This window comes from Pelophylax lessonae (genome assembly GCF_965119305.1).
Source record: "Pelophylax lessonae genome assembly, chromosome: 5".
NCBI lineage: Eukaryota > Metazoa > Chordata > Amphibia > Anura > Ranidae > Pelophylax > Pelophylax lessonae.
In genome coordinates, this window is record NC_138772.1 from 87799299 (window position 1) to 87821080 (window position 21782).

Here is a 21782-nt window from a genome sequence, read left to right on the forward strand (position 1 = left end):
AATTGCCCAAAATGTCTTGGTATGCTGACGCCTTAAGTGTTTCCTTCACTGGAACTAAGGGGCCAAGCCCAACCCCTGAAAAACAACCCCACACCATAATCCCCCCTCCACCAAAGGATTTGGACCAGTGCACAAAGCAAGGACCATAAAGACATGGATTAGCGAGTTTGAGGTGGAGGAACTTGGCTGGTCTGCAAGGAGTCCTGACATCAGCCCGACAGAATGCCTTTGGGATGAATTAGAGCAGAGACTGTGAGCTAGGCCTTTACGTCCACATTAGTGCCTAACCTCACAAATTCTGGAAGAATGGTCAAACATTCCCATAGACACACACCTAAACCTTGAGGACAGCCTTTCTATAAGAGTTAAAGCTGTTCTAGCCAACTCAATATTGAACCCTACGGACGAAGACTGGGATGCCATTATAGTTCATGTGCATGTAAAGGCAGGCGTCCCAATACTTTTGGTAATATAGTGTATATGCTTTCCAAAAGTAAACATTTATTAAAGCCTATACTGATGTAATTATGTACCCCTAGGGGTATATACTTGACAGCCTGTGCCCAAAGAAAGGGATTTGAACTAGGACATCATTAAACCTGGACGAGCAGCAGCAGCAGCATGGTACAAAGCAGGACAATACCTGGAAAGTGGTGAGTATTGCTGCAAACCCTGCTTTTTTAATTTTTTCAAGCAAATAGAGCATTTATTTTTTAATTGTGCTTTACATCAGGAGTTCTGCTTTAACCAGAGTAGTGTGATTGGGCCCTCAGCAAAGTAAATGGTGTTTTGATATTTCTCTTTAACAAGTACATTAAATGTGATGATAGGTCCCCTGCCTTCCGCTCCACCCCAGGTCCATGATTCACAGCTAATTAGAAGACCACACATCTTGTAGAAAAATCCACATAGACACCAACACCAAATGGAAAAATGAAACACTTACGTGATTAGGAAGTTCTCTAGAGGTAAGATATAGATCTGTGACTTATAGGATTAAATCTGGCTATAGAAAATAGAAATCTTGCAGCAGCGCTGAGCAGATTGCTTCTGTCAGCGCAGTTCTGCAGATTTCATTAATATTATTTAAAGTTGATACAGTTTCTCACACCCCTGTTACCATGCAAACTTCAGCTATATAACACATTGGTTTTCTATTATTCTGAGAACTAATTAACATGTAAGATCTCCGTCTATGTTCAGGGAAGGAAATGTTCTTGGCTGTAATATATTGCTCTGCAGAGGTGAGAAATGTCATTAGCTGCCACAGACGGCAGCATTGAATGTCTGGCCCACTTGAAAGAAAAAAAACATATTTTGCATGAAAAAAAAAATGAATTTCATCTGGGGAACAAGCAAGATGCACGTGATTTCTATAATATACAGCCCTTGTCTTGTTTATGTTGAGCTGGCCCATATGTGGGTAAATGAATACAACTGATGCTATAGACAGGGCCGCTGATAGGGGGGGGGGCCACCAATCCTCCTGTAGGGGTCCGGGCACAAGGGGGGGGGGGGCCCAACAGCACGGGGAATCATGCGGTCGGGCGGAGGGGAAATTACAAAAGGAAGCCCTGTGCAACTCTCTGCAGCAGCTGAAAGTCAGTTTTTCACACTCCTGCCAACTTTCAGCTGCTGCAGAGAGAGACACAGACATAGGGGATCGTTCCTGTAATTACTTCTCCAACACAGACCCCCCTCCCTGTTCTGCCTGCTTCTGAACCTCACTTTCCCATGTGTCCCCCTTTCATTGTGCCCCCACCCCCTGCAGCGCTGCTAGCTTCCCTGTCCTGTAACAATTATAAAAAATTGTAAAATAAAATACGGTAATTGTAATAATTTTGATCATATAAAAAAAAGTTATACATTTTTTTTTTTTAAAATGTAAAAACCATTTTAAAAAGGGCTAATTCACACAGGTTCTCTGTTATGTTTATGTCCGCTTATAATGGTTTAGAGTATTTTTAGTGAAAATATTGGCTTGATAAATTCGGGGGGGGGGGGGGGGCCCTGCCAGGAAGGCTCTACGGGGCCCCGTGGATTTTAACAGCACCCCTGGCTATAGATTAGAGTATGGCTCGTTACAGTTGGGCTATAAAGCAGCTTTGATGCCCACGTGTGCAGAGCTCAAGTTAGGATTCTTTCACATGGGCAGCAGGCTCTGAAAAGCGATCCATGGTGCATCTAGTCTAGATCCCGTTTACAGGCTCTACAGGGAATATTTCGCCACTTGAACACCTGTTTTTCAGTCTTAAGGGGGATTTCACATTGAGAAAACCGACCACACTGACACCCTGCTGCCACGTGCAAACGCTAGATTGAACTGCCCCATTCAGCAGTAAGGCAAACAACAGATCTAGGTATCCTAGGTATCCTATTTTGCAAATCATCTCATGGTCTTGTGGGCAGCAAACAAGCTAAAGCTGCTCCCAGATGAGGCTACATGGGACCCCTTTGCAGTACCTCTCTGCCCTATATAAAGTGGTTCTAAAAGTTAGACATTCTTTACCCTAATGCATTCCCTGTATTAAGGTAAAACATGTCTCAGTAGCAGTATCACCCCCTTACCCCTCTAAATGCTCTAAATACTGATGAAATGAATGGTCCGCATGTGTGAAAGGGGTCTAAATATGGGTCCCTACATCACGTCTAACCTACGGACGTTTGAGAAGGAAGGAGAGAATGGGTTCAGACCCTTCAAAGTGGATGCCAGTTGGGAGTTATATAGTGATATAAATGATAATAAAAGTGATAATAACGTTAATATCATAAACTACGCCAATATTTAAACACACAGCCCTCCCTTTTTATTTACAGTTATATGAAATAGAGTTGAATCATACAGGAACTGAACAGGAACCTGGCAATTCACAAATGTCAACTAATTACCAGCTTCCATATCTTTCTATCTCAGACAAAGATTTGACTTCTGTCAGATGATATCTGGGGAATATTTATGTAACGTCCTCTGCTCTACAACACAAGTCTTTCTGACATGTAGATTATGTGCCGGGAAAATAAAAGGACATCATTGTTCTCCGGCGTGGTCACTGGATCCAAAGTGTGAAAACTGCATGCTGAAAAGATGCCTTTTGTGTTCAGTGCTGTGAGCAGAGAGCTGCGAGGGACAGTTGGTTGCACATTACCACTTGTAGAAGTCACTAGGCTTGCCAAGCTTTCATCTCTACTACATGGAAACATTCATGCACCAATTTCCCTGCTCTCAGAACTGGCTGTGCTTAAACAGCACTTTCTACTCCAATTCCTTTCTTACTGAAAAGCACTTCTAACGATTGAATGATAATACTGACATGGAGTCCCACAGACACTGAGCAGTAGTATAAAGCAAACCTGTCACACCTGAAGCAAGAAAGCAGTATTGTGGAGCTGAGTCAAACAAGGCACGGTTTAAAGTTTTTATCAAATATGCAAAATGGACTTTTACAAATAAAATGTTTTTTCTTCATCTACACTATGGATAATCATTCAGTCAAATGCTATAATTGGCTCTGTAATGGCGGCATCGGTTGGGCAAAATTAGGATTTCCGGTGGAAATGTCTCATTGTGGAATCTTCAAGAGGTGTCTGTGTTCACCCCTCTCATTTTGCACAACACATATGAGGACTGACCCATAGTACTTAAAGGTTTTTGGTGGTCAGCATGACATTCAAGTTAAAATAAACCATATAAAACCAAAATGTCAACCTTTACATGAATCTGTCATTTAAAAATTCAATGGTAGAACTTGAACCTTAATAGGGTCTAATCGGAGTTTGTTTTTGACCACAGTGTAGCAAAAATTTTAGTGAGCTGAATGGAAAATTTTTCTCAAGTGAACTATATTCTGTGAATGTGGTTCTTGTTTGGGAAAAATGATACATATTGTAATGAAACCTGTTAGATAAGTCTGGTATTCCATTCAAAAAGCAGGTCTGGACTAAATTTTAAGGTCTTTCAAACTAAATTAGTTGACTCAATGTTGGCAAGAAAGAATGTTCGGAAGAATTTTTTTTTCTATGAATGTTTGAATGAAAATCAGCCAGCTTACAGTGATCTTAATTTTTTTAAAAAGGAACAAGTTATATTTACCTGCTCTGTTCAGTGGTTTTGCACAGAGCAGCCCTGAGATTCCTCTTCTCAGGTCCCCTGTTGGCGCTCCTGGCCCCTCCCACTTGCCGAGTGCCCCTAGAGCTGTGATGGTGAACCTCGGCACCCCAGATGTTTTGGAACTACATTTCCCATGATGCTCAACCACACTGCAGAGTACATGAGAATCATAGGAAATGTAGTTCCAAAACATCTGGGGTGCCAAGGTTCGCCATCACTGCCCTAGAGCAAGCATCTTGCTATGAGGCCACCCAAGCAGGCTTGCTCCTGAGCTACTGCTCTGCGTGTCCATTCACACACACATAGCCGCAACTCAGCCACACCCCCTTCCCCTTATTAGCTCACTGGCTGTCAGCTCCCACTTTTGTCTCAGCCAATGAGGAGGGAGATTCCCTAAAGAGCTGAGACTCTCGTGCACATTGCTGGATATTGCATTGCATTGCAAGTATTAGGGGGGCTAGGGAGAGGCTGCAAAGAAAAGTTTTTTTTTACCTTCATGCATAGAATGCATAAAGGTAAAAAACCTCGAGCCTTTAGAATCAATTTAAGGAATTAAATTATTGATGTGGATTCCAGTAACTTAGGGATTTCTTTTACCAGGTTGTGAGTGGGATAAGGGCACCATTTTCTAAATTTAGTTTTATTTTACATTATCCACAGTTTGACATTAAATTGATATTAAAGGCTTGTTTATATTTTTCAATAACAAACATGTTATACTTAGCTGCTCTGTGCAATGGTTTTGCATGAAGCAGCCTTGATCTTCTTCTTTTTGGTTGCCCTGCCATCGCTCTGGCCCCTCCCCCTTTCCCAGTGCCCCCCATAGCAATCTGCTTGTTATGGGGGCTCTCATGCGTGTTCACTCCCGATCCTGTTCTGTATCCATAAGACAAACAGAATAGGGCTTGGCTCCACCCCGCCTCACTGGCTGTGATTGACAGCAGCAGGAGCCAATTTAAGCCTGCCCTAAACTTCTGAATGTGCTTGGTTACAGTGGGGAAACATTCCATTTCTTAGCACATTGTTAGGTGTTAAGTCACCTACCTCCAGGAAATCCATCCCATATTTCCAAGTAATCGTATCGGCACGTCCGGCCTGGGCTACTAGAGTCTGGTTCAAGTTCAAATCCTTCAAACTCCACGATAATCTCTGACATCTTTTGTGCAAAGATCGTGTACGTGCATTCGATAGCGTTGGGGTACTTTTCTGGGTAGCCAGGAGATTTTATAACCCCGGAGGGTGCTGTAAAATTGCGGGAACATTCTGGACCTACAAAAAGAAAAAAATGTACACGATTAGCTGAAGCCTGCTTTACGGAGACTAGGGATTTCATTTCATATTTCCACAGTTCTCACAACTAATTGCAAGCAACAAGGGTTTTGTATTAGCACATCTCACGCAGCCTGCTAGTCGGATCTGAATTTCCATTTGTACCTAGCAATTTAAGCAGAAGAATTGTGACAAATATTAAGTCATGTGGGAACAATAAAAATTCAACTTGTAAAAATCTTGACGTATCCCTCGAGATATAATTACAGCCCCTTGAATCTTAAATCTTTAAAGTTGGAGGTTGACAGCCATTTATTTTTGAATTACGGAGAAGACTCTGCACAAGTGGGCGATGTAGAAGGAGAATTTTTCTTCTACGTTTGTGCTGCAGAAAACCTCTAACTGTGCCAGATGTGACCTCTGCCTTATGACCAAGTTAATGTGAAAGGCAATTCTTGGTCAAATCCAGGGTGAATGACTGTTTCTAAACAATGTTGACACAGGTGGAGCAGTTAAGTGTTTTCTATTGGGCGCTGGCATGATAAACTGTCCGATTACAGTCGGTGTGGCCACAAGTTCGTTCACATTGGTGTTCATATGTTAATCTTCTGCAAACTTTGGGAGAATTAGCTGGTTTAGAAAGTTCTCACATAAAACAGCTTATGTAAATGCATAAACTATCCATATATTTGGTTCATCCATATCAAAGCAGGAACTCATGTTGCATAAATTACACTTCATGTATACCAACACAACCTAGTGCAACAATGGAAATTTTATGTTTGGAAACTTTAAAGGGGGTTATCCACCTTCAGATAAGATAATTTTATTGCAAACCTTCCTGCATGTTTTATATATATATATATATATTTCACTGCATCTGTTTAGTGTACATCTTTTTTTCCCCCACAAATATCCATATATGCATGTCAGTGGAGCTCACTTATTCAGAAATTAACGGCATTTTATGGTATGCATACCAGCCAATCGTATTCCACCAATTGTTCATTTGTGTACTTTCAAAATAAAAGCAAGCACCAAGAATGGGATTGTTAGTATCTCTGAAGAGCTCATGGAATTGAATGCTATGTTATAGATAAGATACCTTATACTTCCAACCACTTATGTACATCAAATTAGCTTGTATTGAAATAACGGTTAGTACATCTTTGTTTCTCAACAGTCCTATGTATAAGACATTTTGTATACCTTGAATTGGTCATGGTAAAATTAAAAAGGAGCTCCAGGCTCCTTCAGAACAAATTAAAATTCAGCAGCTACAAATACTGTAGCTGCTGACTTTTAATATTAGGACACTTACCTGTCCAGGAATCCAGCGGTGTCTTCACCCCAGCTGATTTTTCAATTTTTTCGCTGCCATTGCTTGTAAGGGAAACCGGCAGTGAAGCCTTGTGCTTTGTGAATGGCTTGGCAGCGGGGAAAGGAGGAGGGAGCCTGAACTTCTGGGTAATCTTGCTGCAAAACCAGGTACCCGCTCCCCCACACCCTAAAGGTGCCAAATGTGGCACCGAAGTGGGGGGAGAAGACAGATAAACAAAGCTTCCTATTTTGGGTGGAGCTCCACTTTAATAAAAAACAAACATCTAATTTGTAACTATGAGAACCCTTTTTCATCCTCTGCATTTGCTTGCTATATTTTATTTATTTATTTCAGTAACTTATATAGCACTGTCAATTTATGCAGCGCTTTACATATATATTGTACATTCACATCAGTCCCTACCCTCAAGGAGCTTACAATCTAAGGTTCCTAACTCACATTCATACATACACATACTAGGACCAATTTAGACAGGAGCCAATTGGCTACCAGCATGTTTTTGGGGTGTGGGAGGAAACTGGAGTAAGCCCACACAGGTACAGGGAGAACATGCAAACTCCAGGCAGGCGTGTTCATGGCTGAGATTTGTACCAGTGACCCTTCTGCTGCTGGGTGAAAGTGCTAACCACTACACCACTGTGCTGCCCTGCTAAATCTCTTCTTTTCTCATTTACTTTCTCCATAAAAGTTTTTTTAATCACTTTTGCACCAAACATTATAGTCCAAAGAAGGGTAGGGAATGTAGTCATGGGCCCTGAGAATTTGTTTGTTCTGAAGCTTTAATTTTTTATTTTGTACATTAAGGTATTCAACTGTTGGATTAAATTGAAAAAGGTGCTTTCCATCAGCAAGCAGCCAAAGGAAAAAAGGTAAACCTTATACTTCTCCTTTACTGTTAAAGTGATTATAAACATATTTAAAAAAAAAAAATCAAACATGTCCTACTTACCTTCTCTGTGCAATGGTTTTGCAGAGCAGCCCCAGATCCTCCTCTTCCAGGTCCACACCAGCGCTTCTGGCTCCTCCCCCTGACCAGTGCCCCCATAGCAAGTTGCTTCCTATAGGGGCACTGCTGTGGGCTCCCATACACAGAGCGTGGTTCTGCACCCCCACTCCCCCAATAGCTTCCACTGCTGCCTTCATGTCCAAGGAGAAGAGAGCAGAGAGAAGTGCTGCTCACGGGCGCTGCACTGCATCAAGATCAGGCTAAAGTACTGTAAGTATTTAGGGGGGGAGCTGCACAAAAATATTTTTTTACCTTAATGCAGAGCATGCATTAAGGTAGAATTTTTTTCTACCTACTCAACAGCTTTAAAGTTTATGTAAACTTTAAAGGAGTTGTAGAGTCAGGAAGTTTTTTTATCTTAATGCATTAAGATATAAAGCCTCCTGTCCAGTAGCCTCCCCAGCACCCCTAATACTTACCTGTGCCCTCTCTCTGTCCAGCGATGTCCATGAGTCCCTCGGCCGTCCTGGGCATCTCCATCCTGATTGGCTGAGATACAGCCACGGCGCCATTTGCTCCCGCGGCTGTCAATCAAAGTCAGTGAGCCAATCAGGAGAGAGGGGGAGCACACAGAATGGACAAACAGAGCTGCAGCTCGGCTCGGGTGCCCCCATAGCAAGCTGCTTGATGTGGGGGCACTTGATAGGAGGGAGGGGCTAGGATCAGGAACAAGGGACCTGAGAAGAGGAGGTTTCGGGCTGCTCTGTGCAAAACCAACTGCACAGAGGAGGCAAGTATGACATGTTTCTTATTTTTTTTTTTTTTTTAAACACGACTTTACAATCACTTTAACAATAAAATTGATCTGTGGAGGGGGGCTCTGTAGTTTTAAACACTTCTTGTCCTAGGCAGACAACCTTGCTTCTTACAGATACACTATAGATACAGTATGGTGCATGAGCGTTGTCACCCCACTACAGGAAGTGTGTTACTGGAATTTACCAGATGAAAATGAAAAAAATATGCGAAAGCTGAAAACAAATGCAGCTACCATATCTAAGGACTGGTAAGCTTTGATATATTACAATTTTGTTCTTAGGTCACTGTCCCTTATTTTGACATGATCTACTCAAACCTCCTCATCCTGTGAGATTTGCCTGCTAGGAAAGTGGATTGAGCTCATTGTAGGACATGTTTGGAGAGGCAATGAGAGGACCAGCATTGTCCAAACCCTCTAATCTGCCCTCTTTTATGTTCCTAACAGCAATGTGCAAAGCAATAGAACCACTTAAAGTTTTTATCCTTCCTCTATCAGCCTTAGCTCTGCTCTGTAGAGGAGGATAATATGAAGACAGATTCAGGATTTTATACTGGTTGCATTTAAAAAAAAAAACACAATTTTCTTGGTTAAGCATAAAAGTTCTTCCTGGAAATTTAAGCAAATAAACACAAATATTTTAAAACTGCTCAGTATAGGTCAGCATAATGCACTATTGCAACTGACATTTTTAATGTTTCTCAAGGGTCCAGCATTGTGAAATTAGAGCACACCATGTATATTCTACAGGTATTTACACCCTAGCGAAAGCGTCAGCTTAACATTTGCTCAGATGTCACTGGACGAATTATGTTGAGTTCAAGGGAGTGTTTAGAGACACTGGTGGAATTTTAACTATTGGGGTTATTAGAAAAGGTCACATTTATGTCACAGCAGGCTGGCTTTAAACACTTTCAGAGTAAGTAAACCTAAGAAGGTGAGTTTTCATTCTCTGAATCGCTTTATACCTCACCCTCGCTGACCTCAAGAGGAATAGAATGACTGGCTGGTTTTCTTTGAAACAATTAAAAAAAAAAAAATAGTTTTATTTTGTTTACTTTTGACCTTTTAATTAGAATTTGTAACAGTTACTATTGTTGTTATTATTACTATTATTATAATCTCAAACATCTATCTTGAAGAGAACAACTGTGGAATTAAAAACTACTATCAACGGATTTTATCATTTGCTCCCTTTTGGTTATTTATACACTGCTCAAAAAAATTAAAGGAACACTTTTTATTTTTATTTTTTTTCACAATCACTTTTTAATCAGAGTACAGCATCAAGTCATTTAAACTCCTGGGATATTGATCTGGACAGTTAAGTAGTGGAGGGGATTGTTGATCAGTTTCAGCTGCTTTGGTGTTAATGAAATTAACAACAGGTGCACTAGATGGGCAACAATGAGACAACCCCCAAAACAGGAATGGTTTTACAGGTGAAGGCCACTGAAATTTTTTTTCCCTACTCATTTTTTTTTCTGGCTGTATTTCACTAGTTTTGCATTTTGCTAGGATCAGTGTCACTACTGATAGCCTGAGGCGATACCTGGACCCTATAGAGGTTGCACAGGCAGTCCAACTCCTCCAGGATGACACATAAATACGTGCCATTGGCAAAAGGTTTGCTGTGTTTCCTAAGTCTCAAGAGCATGAAAGAGATTCCAGTTAACTGGCAGTTACTCTAGGAGAGCTGGACAGGGCCGTAGGAGGACCCCTCATCAGGACCAGTATCTGAACCCCTCATCAGGACCGGTATCTGTTTCTTTGTGCACCCTGACTGCCATTAGGAATCGGGATGAAATCCTTGGACCCATTGTCAAACCCTATGCTGGTGCAGTGTATCCTGGGTTCCTCCTATAACAGGACATTGCCCAACCTTATGTGGCGAGAGTATGCACCCAGGTCCTGGAGAATGAAGGAATTGATACCATTGAATGGCCCCCACGCTCGTCTGACCTAAATCCAATAGAACACCTCTGGGACATTATGTTTCGGTCCATCCGACATCACTAGGTTGCACTTCAACCTGTTTAGGGATTCAGCGATGCCCTGGTCCAGATCCGGGAGGAAATACCCCAAATCTCATTAGGAGCATGCCCCGACATTGTCAGGCATGCATACAAGCAGGTGGGGGCCATACAAACTACTGAGAATTATTTTGAGTTGCTGCAATGAGATTTTAGCAAAATGGACTAGCCTGTTGCATCATTTTTTCACTTTGATTTTTGGGGGTGTCTTTGATTTCAGCTCTCTGTAGGTTGAAATTTTTCATTTCCATCAACCTTTCATTCCTAATCCATTACCCAGTCCATATCAGTATAGATATCCAGCATGATATTTTTTCCCATTCAGATCTGATGTGTTTTTAAAGTGTTACTTTAAAATTTTTGAGCAGTATATATATATATATATATATATATATATATATATATATATATATATATATATATATATATATATATATATTGATCTGCTCTAAGACTTGGGTCACACCCATGCAGTTTGCTTTGATTAGTTTATACAGTGCATTTTCCTTTTTTGCACATACACTTTTCCCACATTTTTTTTTTTATGCATTTTGCGTTTTGCATTTTTTTATTCTTTCTTTTGTCCAATTTGTTGTTGGATGTTTAAAAAAAATGCAAAACAAAAATTGCGGCAAAGTTGTGGTAAAATCACGGTAAAAACGCATTACGTGCTTTTCTGTGGCTTCTCCATTGAAGTCTATTGAACCAAAAATGCACCCTTTTGCTTTTAAAAAAGTCCCTGCACCTTCCCAAAAATGCACCGACTGAAAAAAGCATAGATGTGAACGTGTCCCATAGGAAACCATGTTAAATAGACTGTAATGCATTTCTAGTGTAGTGCAAAAAACATTAAAAAAAGCATGGGTGTGAACAAAGCCTAACATAGCAAGCTTACCAAGCATTTAAATACCTGTTGATAATAACAGAAATATTGAGATATGTACATACAAGTGGAATCCATGGAGGAGGTAGAGCATTGGGAGGTTTTATTCCCAAGAGCACTTACTGTACAGTAACCAATGGCCTTGACGCATTTAATGTCGATGTGCTTAGTCATATGAGCCTTATAACTAAACTCAACAGTGCAAAATATGTCAAGGCATTTGGCTATTGTATTTGCTGTTTGAAATAAAGCCTCCTTTACCTTTTTAATGGACTCCACTTGTATATGTATATAAAAATTACAGCCTGGCAAAGATAGGGAAGCGATAGCCAAGAAAGAGCATGGTTGTATGCCAGTCCGTGAGTGACAGCAATTTTTTTAGATCTTGTGAGCTAATAACTTTCTGTGCACTCTAGCAGTGTTACACTCTTAACAATTTTTCCAAACTGTGGCCCTTTGCTTGACTTTATCCAGTCCTTGGAGCACTTTTTCTCCCACTAATACAAGGCACTATTCCTCACACTGATGCCAAGATGGAGCCCTCCCACTGACACCAACAATATTATTCCTCCAACTAATACCAATGATGGGGCATTGTTTTTTTTCCACCGATCACAGTCTGGTCCCACTAAAGTCTGAAGGACAGGATATAGAGACACCTGGGAATTGATTTAATAAAACTGGAGCATGCAAAATCTGCTGCAGCTCTGCATAGAAACCAATTAGCTTTAAGGTTTTTTTTTTTTGTCAAAGCTTAATTGAACAAGCTGAAAATGGGAGCTGATTGGCTAGCATGCACAGCTGCACCAGATTAGTTTTAGTAAATCAAACCCCTGCCCTTAACAATTAAAATGGTTCCCAGTATGCTGGGGGAACTACAGAACACTCCCCTTATGTCATTGAGATAAGAAGAGGGGGAGTTTGTAGTTCTAAATACTTCCTGTTTTAAGGTGACAATTAGATTCTTCTTCCATAGACATAGTTGAAATAGGTACTTACCATAGGACAAGAAGCGTGTTAATGGCAGGACCACCAGATGAAACTTAAAGCATTTGTTAACCAAAAAAAAAATATATATATTGATCCTGTTCCCTTAAAGCATGAATAACAGCACAGTGCTTGTGCTGTGTAATTTGGGCCTCTCTATTACCTTAAATACCTGGCTGATCCTGCCTGGTTCTGCCCTCCCCTTTGTAATCTGACCATGGTTTATCATGGCTGCTGAGCCTTGACACGGTGGTCAGTTTACGTGCCTCCGTCATCCGTTGTCCTCTCTAACCCCCCTCCCTGCCTGTCAGCTGTGTCAGTGCCTTCCCTTCCCCTCCCCTCCTGCAAAAATAACTGTTATTTTCAGACACTCACCTGTCTTCCTTAATACTATGTGCCCAGTGTATCTCTGTTATTTAAAAAAATGTTATTCTATACCGTATTTCCTGAGCGCCGCTTGGCGCTCACATGACCGTCTGCCTCTCTCCTCCACTCCTCTCTTCCTCCTGACTAACGTCAGCAGGGAATTCTCAGCCCCTCCCACTGTAGCTGTCAGATCAGAAGAGGGAGCAGCGGCCGATCACATGAGCGGTGTAAGGAAATACAGTATAGAACAGCATTTCTTTAATAAAAAAGATACACTGGGCACATAGTATGAAGGAAGACAGGTCAGTGCCTGAAAATAACACATTTGGGTTATAACCACTTTAAGGAAAAAAGCCTAAAAAATAAAAAATAAAAAAATAAAAAGAATGCAGCCACCACATCTAAGGACTGGTAAGCTGCAAAATATTACATTTTTATTCTTGGGTTTAGAATCACTTTACAATAAATGGGTCATTAGAAAAAAGATATAAGTATGGAAGGGAAGGCCGCTTTTACCAACTGCAAAACTGCAATAATAACAACAGCAGATCAGGCATTGAGAAGGAAGTGAAAAAAATATTACCAGGTTGTAACAGTTTATACAAGTCAGCAGGGTTCGATACAAGAATACATGCAATCAGTACAAAATAAATATAAAAGTAAAGGGGGATAAAATCAGCCTGGCATGGAAAGTGAGAAGAGTCCATTGATTTAGATTAGAAATAGTCCTGAGACAGGTATCATTATAACACATGCTGTGGATATGAGCAACTACCTTGATTTAATGAAGCTTTATATCCCTCTGTTATTTCTTTCTACCTGGCAATATGTTACTTCCAGCCATGCATCAAGTCAGATTACTTATTTAAATGCACATCAAGCCACAGCAGGGTTTTGATTATCCAATACTGTGTCAAAGTAAGTCCTAAATCAGGCAAGCGTTCCTTGGATATGCCACTGTTACAGCGGCTTTTTAAGGCAAATAGAGTTCTGTCTATTCAGATGTAAAAGTGTGTTTTCTTTCTGGATAGCTCTTTGAAATCTCACTGATGCCCTTCATCTGATTATTAATTCATATGACTACAGATGTATGGGTGTAAATAGTTAAGTAGGATGATAGGGCAAACTAAACATTTTCTCCTAACCAACTTCCTACTCTGCTTACAATGGCCCATATAGGTATAGCGCCCTCAAAGGCAACAAAAGAATGCTGCCATCTTTTCAGTTTAAGTGCGACCAAATAATTCCACCAGGACTATGCTAATAATAAAATAAGTTTATTTGTCTCACCCACATGAGGTCAAAGTGCCAGCAAAAAAAGACTTAAAGACTATAGGCAAAACGTTTTTTTTTTTCACTTAGGACAGAGTCAGGGAGGGTTATACCCCCTGTAAGGTTTACTTTTGCCATCTTTGTCCCATTGGGGTGATTTAACTTCACTTTCTGTCCCATTGCCAAAAGAGGAAGTGAGAGGAAATCCTCGCAAATTAAGGGAATCGCTTGGGGACCCCCAGGTCACCAGAACTAGTCTCCCCCTTGGAAGACTTGCCCTCTATTACTTTTCTGAGGACAACCTAAAATTTGGAATTTTCTTTTACTTTCAGTTTCAGGAATAATGATAAACAGGACAAATAGAGAGGATAAATTTCCCTAATGGGGACAGAGACAGCAATAACAACCTGACAGGTGTTCTAATCCATCTGCACTCCATCCAAAACTAAAAAGAAAAACGTTTTGCCTTTAGTTATTCTTTAAAATAAAAGAAATAGAGCTTGGATTGTAAGTTCACACTTTTTATCATTTATTGGCTTCCAAAGCCTCTAAGAACCCAGAAGACCCCATGTGTTAAAAAAAATAAAAAAGAAAAAGATGGTTGTTTTTCATGACAGCCAATCGGGGATTAGCTTTTGTTGCCTGCACTCAAAAAAATATAATTTTTTGTTTGGTTGTTGTTGCCAACAGTGGGGATGATTGAGATGGAGAGTTTTCATTTCCTTGACATTTTTGCAGGATATTTCAGTAAAGTTTTTACCATTTTGGCAAAGTGCATTGAAACCAACAGGGACTCAAGGTGCAATGAAGGTGTTTTTCAAGGGTGCAACAGGCTACAAATGGCCCTGGAGGATCATAAAAACTCTTTTTAACTGTCCCGTTTTTAACTTATTAGCCAAATATTTTTTTTTTCTTTACATAAATAAAAATAGTGGAAAAAAATTCAAATAAAAATTGAAAGTGGGAATACACAAATAATGATTAAATAACAAGCAAAGAAAAAATAGCTCTAAATGAAATGAAAAGTGAAGTACTAAAAAGCTAATTTGCTCTAGATGGCTCAAAGAGCAGATTTATACTTTGGCCTAATTTAGGTATTTCCAAGGCAGAATCAATTTTGCCAAAATCACTTTGCTCAATCCTACCAGCTAACCAGTTTCCATTGGAATGAGTAATTTCATTGACTCTACTAGCAAATAATTATCATTATATAAATATCATTATATATCATTATATCGCTTTCACTGGTCATTCCTTCCGCTTAGGGTAAGCTTCCGCAGCCTCTATCTTTACATACCCGTCCACATCACCAAGGGCGTGGGGCCGTGGAAATCGTCCGCGTTCAACCACTACATTCCCCCACCGGGAAACAAGCTTAGACTAGCTTCAGAGACTTTGTGTCTTCCCGTTGTTCGTTAATGAGCATACACGTTTTAAAGGTTGCTTCTTTGAAATCTCTTTTTTGCCCTCTTTTATTTACAGGCCTGCCCGAATGACGGTTCCGGCACACTACAACCGTAATTCATTAATTTTAATTATTTTCTCTCGGCTGGGTTCCCTGACCACAAATGGGCAGCCGGAGCCTGCAGTTGTGGGAGGGGAGGAGCCAGCCTTCTTAAGCTCAGGCTGCCCTCTTCGCAGGGCCAACATCACCAATTACCCCACCCACCACTCCCTCTTTTTCTGAATTTCATCTTGGTGTGTCCTCTTTTATTTACAGGCCTGCCCGAACGATGGTTTCGGCACACTAAAACCGTAATTCGTTTATTGTAATTATTTTCACTCTCTCGGCTGGAATCCCTGACCACAAATGATATATAAATATCATTATATGACTATTGACTTGATGACATGAGCACAAAAAAAGCCTGTTGACCTTATTTTACTGTTGCCAATAAGCTTTGAACATGTAATCATTGACAGTGAAGTTTAGTAATAATGCATTGCTCTATTAGAATGCAGACATGTACAGTGAGTATGTGCAGTATGTGCATTATATTAACTAATGGTAATAATAAACCCTTGTAAATGATCTCACACTGCTGCCTCTACAGGCTTTTCCAGCAGCAGGAGGAATAGACTTCAGTATTTTCAATATCAATATGAAGCTGAATTGAGCAGCTGTGTCAACATCACACTTCACTAGCTGCTAGAAGGGGCATGAAGAGACTCACACTGGGCTTTCCAAGGGTAGCAACTGTACTGAAGGGATAGGAAATTGAAGATCCTGAGATAAGGCAGGGCACAACATCCATGAAAAGAACTTTTAAGTATTGTTCCCCAGATGTCATCCTATATGGCAACCTTTCACTGTGATCTCATTTTATCAGATTAACAAAATACATAATTTTATATGACCACTAAAAGGAAGCAATGCTCCTAATTACTTGATGTAGAAATGTAAATGTAGAAATGTAATGTTTGAAGCTACATACACTGGGCATTGATATTTTTATAGAAGATGTGTCAAGTTGGTCTACATGCAGGACTATTGGTGTTTCTGCCCAAAAAAAAATGATCAAATAAAAAAATTAGTCCAAAGTATTCTTTAGCCTGTCTCAAACTTGGTACATTTAAACTGAGAATATGATTCAAACAATGCAATTTAATATTTATATTATATTTATTATATTTTAATATTACTACTCCAGGAGATATAGATGCTGCTGAAGTGATATATAAACCTTAATCGGTCCTGTAAAAGTCAAGATGGGCCCTTTTCGGCCCTAAATATGGAATGGCTCACTTTTTGACCTATAGGAACACTTGATAGGTGGCAGGCTACAGGCTCAAGTTCGACATTACAGAAAATGTGAAGATTTGGAAATAACTTCAGCTGCCTGTTTGTCTAGAGATACAAATCATTTATATATATATATATATATATATAAAGAGGTTGACTTATTGAAGGCAAATAGGTTATTCTCTTTGCAAGGAAAAGTTGCACCTTACAAGGGAATGTTTCCCAGAGCTTAATGAATGTGGTGAAATTTCACTTTGCAAAGATTACCCAATCATTTACAAGGGAATAAAAAAAAAAACAGCATGTTTGCTTGAACATGATTGGATGATGTAAGCCAGCATAGCTCCTTCACTGCATTTACTAAGCTCTGAAGAAAATGCCATTGTTAAGTGCAACTTCCCTTGCAAATTGAAATGCCTATTTACCTGTGGTAAATTATTTTTTAATCATAAGTTCAGAATGAAAGGCCGAGAATTGTGACAGGTTTTAGGACAAAACTTTCTTCATACAAAAAAGCAAGTCTGATGCTAGAGACCCGAGCTAAAGGCTGTACCAGACTTAGGTGCCCCTCTTAACATGAATATAGCCATTACACTTTCTATTTTTTCTTTTAAAAATCTTAATTTTAAACAGATAAAAAACACACTTTTTTTTTCCAAAATCATGAAATAAAACAGTGTTGAGTGGAAAACAGATTATCCTAGGTAGGAATAATCCCAGCTGTAAAATGTAAGCAGTCCTGGGAATTTTAGTTTTTCTAAACATTATTTTAAGTAAAGAGTTATATATATATATTACAGAGCAATAGCAGGAACATGAAAAATCAAACAACATTTATCAGAAGTTCCTGGAATGTAGCTGAAGATTTCATAACAGAAGCAACACATTCCAGAGAATTACAGCTACACTGGGTTCTACTGGAATTTCTGTACAATGCAGAAAAAAAGTACCTAGGTGGATCGCCCGATGCTGTATCTGTCCCCAGCTGGCTCTAAGACTGAGAACTGAGCGATCAAACACTGCTGTTTGCTCAGTTCTCCTCCACCTGCACCACCATCCACCACCCCCTGCCCCCGCCCCCACCCCCCCGCGCCCCGCGCATGCTTTCTGGAGTGCTGGGCTGTGGAGAGGGCGGAAGTTGCTGGCTCAGGCTCTAAGTGGCTTGCTGAGAGACTGATCCAGGTGCTGGTACAAGCTTCTGGGTGGATTCCGACCATATGGTTGCAATCTTTTCCCAGCCTGGACTGGCTCTGTGGCGCCAGCCTGGACTGGCTCTGAAAACGGGTCACAGGAGTGCAGAACGAACTGTATTGAATTGCTGATTGTAAGGCAGATCTTTGGGTACAACATCAATACTTGACTCCACAAATGTTTTTCTGGCTGATTGGACACAATTTCCCAAAGGCATACATCATACTATTGTAGAAAGCCGTCACAGAAGAGTCTATGTGGTTTTGGATGCAAAGATGAGGTAAGGGGGAGACAACTTGATAGCAATCCCCATGGGGAAGCTGTTCTGACTTAAATCATCCAATTGTCCAATCATGTAAAATTGCTGTTATTTTTATCTTCCATGCACATGATTGGGTATTCTTTGCAACGTGAATTTTCACCACATTCAGTAGGCTAAATGAAAATTCTCTTGCAATGTGAGCATGCTCTACCCCTTTAGTAAATTGACCATATAGTGTGTAAAAATGCAAAGATGCTTGCTTAGTGGTTAAGACTCCTGCCTGGCAGCGCTAGGGTCATTGGTTTGAATCCCAACCATGCCACTATCTGAACGGAGTATGTTTTTCCGGTGCTTGTGTGTGTTTCCTCCCAGAAATCCAAAGACATGCTTGCAGTCTACCATCTACCGCTTGAATGTAAAGTCATGGGATCCTGACGGACGACAGTTATCCTTCCTGTCACCGATCACAAGGCCCAATTTGTAATGTAGTAGGATATCAATTTTTCAACCTACTCATATATCTTGTGTATATTGCTGTATGTACTGTTATTTGTTGTCCTCTTGTTATTAGGTATATGCACCCACATTGTTGATTTTAATAACTTCTTAAATAAATTGTGTTTGTTTTAAAGATTGTGCCTCGAAAGTCCTTGCCTGATCTAATTCGAATAAACTTTCCATGCTTGCAGGTTTATTGCCTCTATATTGGCTCTTGTATATGTGTTGGAAACCTTCGATTTTTAAGCTCCTTGAGGGCAGGGAATGATGTGGATGTACAATATATATATATATATATATATATATATATATATATATATATATATATAAAAATATGTATATATTAAAAGCACTGCGTAAATACCTGTAATAAATAATTTTACCAGGTGAAATGTCATATACTGTATGTGAAATGTGTTCTTTGGGACTCACCTGCTTTTAAAATCTCATAGCGAATTGAAAATCCAGCACCATGTGTTTCGTAGTCTGATACAAATCGGATAAACAAGGATGGTCCATTAGAGATCAGCGATGGTGGTGCAATCTTTCCGCAGAATTTCCCCAAGAGGCGGCCAGTAGAATTCACTCCATCATACACTTCCACATAGTCATATCTGGTAAAGAAAGGACAGAACAATGTTTTGGTCATTCATATGTTTACAAGATCATGGCCATAGTTTAGACTTTAAGATTTTGCAGTTTGTCATGTTACAAGATCATACATATGAAACAACAGCTGTATTAAACATTGGACTCATCTCATTTTTATTATGTAGGCTGTACTTATGATCTGAAAACATCTTTTTTTTTATGTGCCCTTTGTATGCGCTCATTCAGTAACTGTTTTTGGCAGCCGTATGCAAACTTTGCTTTTTCAATAAATACAGTGCCCCTATGATTTTTTTGATGAAAAGCAAAAACACATTTATCTCATAGATTTGGAATGCAACGTTGTCTTTATTACAGTGGGGGTACCATTCCTTGTGAAAACCTGATTTTTAATGATTAATTAGTCTGACATGACTTTCCAGGGCTGACTGCAACCTAACATCATCATAAATGAACTGCTGAAGCAATGATGTCATCAAATGGGAGCCATATTCATTGGAAACTTGGGGATTTCCTGAGGAAATCAAAATGATCAAGACTTTTGTGAAGGTTTATCTGAGCCTGTAAGATATTTTAAAGGAAAGGAAAACAATAATGTTCTGAAAAATCCTAGGTTTGTTAATATGCTGTTAAATTGCAGAAAGCCCTCTTTGTATAACTCCCTAGCTTAATTACATATGTCCCAAAATATTCCCTACTGAGGCAGGACATTCCCCATTTGGGACACCTTAAGGTGCAGGCCATTCTACAAAATGGGTTTGTTTTGTGTAAGCAAGAATATAATAATAAATTGAGGGCTTAGCTGGGGTTGAATTTGTTTCTAATAATGATATATACAGTATATATATATATATATATATATATATATATATATATATATATATATATATATATATATATATGTGAAATATATTATTTCACATTATGAAATGTTAGGTTGTGTTTTTTCACATTGAAAAATAATATAAGTTCTGTATCAAGTCTTGTGGTTCTTTGACTGAGCCTAATTAACAAATTGCTAATGGCATTCTGAAAATACTACAGCTGAGCATAGTCAGAAAGGCCACTCTGTTTCCCTTAACCTAACGTTGATGTGATGAATGCAGCTAAATTCCAGAAAGCTTTGAAAAAGAAGCTGCAGCTTCATGTCACATGATTCTATGTTGTGTCATATTTTTCTTCTTCTGTTAGACAGCACTAGGTCCTTTGTGGGTGGGATTGAGAACACCCAGTTTTAGGTATCCACATGGATTAGCAACATCTGTATCCAAAAAATTGGTAGCAAGGTGATTTTAAGTTATGAAGTGGCCTGGATGAATATGTTAGCCATGTTTTGCATTTTAAAGCTGAAACTGAACATTCAGAGTACTGAAGAGAAGACTTAACCCCAGTGTTTTCTTTGTACCAGGCACTGTTGATTGATCTACATGCCTTGATTATAAGTCACTGATTGATCAGATTTGTTCACATCCCCTTAGTTTATGGCAGCTTTTCCCAAACATGTTTCTGTGGAACCCTAAGGTTCCTCCAGATGTTGATAGGGGTTCCTTCAGCAATTTCTGCTTCTCAGATAAACAACTACTGAAACCAAACATCTTTTTAATTATCTGTAAGGGAACCGTGTGTGGGTTCTTCTCAATGACCACAATGATCACCATAAAAGGAGCATTCTTCTTGAAGACCATAACTGTAAGGAACATTTTTCCCACTGACCATGATGATAATTTACCATGAACTGTCTTATCAGGGGGTTCCTTGAACCTGTAAATTTATTTAAAGGGTCCCTTCTGGTTAAAAGATTTGATAAAGATTGGTTTATATCAAAATATTTCACACTGTGCACTCTAACTACTTTAGGTCACAGTGGTTGGCCGGTGTTGCCGCATGTGGATAATTGGACCACTGTATCCATGAAACCCTCAATAACTGTTAGATATAGACCCCCCCCCCACCACTGCCTATTTGACCTGGGTATTGGGTGGGTAAACAAAATTATATATACTGTATATAATACATTTTGTTCTTTAAGCAATAGAAAATTTTGAATAAAAAAAAAAAAAAAAAGAGTTCAAGGCATCGGCAATCTTTCTAAATGAAAAAAAAAAAAAATAGCACTATAATTAAATTAACAGATCCAGTTTAACCACTTGCCGACCGCCGCGGTACTATTTACTGCGGCAGTCAGCCACTCCTGGGCAAAGCGACGTAGTACTACATTGCTCGCCCACGAGCCTGTAGGGGGCGAGCGCACGGCGCCGCCGGCGCGCTCCCGCCCCCGCTTGTTCACTAGGCTCCGGCTCCAATGTCCGCAGGCCACTCGCAATCTAGCGCAGGAGAGGGAGAAAGACAGACGGCTGATGTAAACACAGCCGTCTGTCATTCTCACTAAAGTAATCACAGAGGCTATGCGATCCTGCTATGTAGGATCGTATGTCTCTGTGATTACATCACAAGCC

The 21782-nt window shown here is 39.8% G+C and overlaps 1 protein-coding gene across 1 annotated transcript in view; it reads right to left on the reverse strand.

The window, feature by feature from the left end:
- Positions 1–21782, reverse strand: part of NRP1 (neuropilin 1) — a 241014-nt gene that overhangs the window by 138155 nt on the left and 81077 nt on the right. Inside the window, exons 3-4 of the mRNA XM_082258742.1 lie at positions 19150–19331; positions 5153–5377 (exon numbers count right to left, since the gene is read on the reverse strand). Of these exons, the coding sequence (XP_082114868.1) occupies positions 5153–5377; positions 19150–19331 (407 nt within the window). The remainder of the gene's footprint in view (positions 1–5152; positions 5378–19149; positions 19332–21782) is intronic.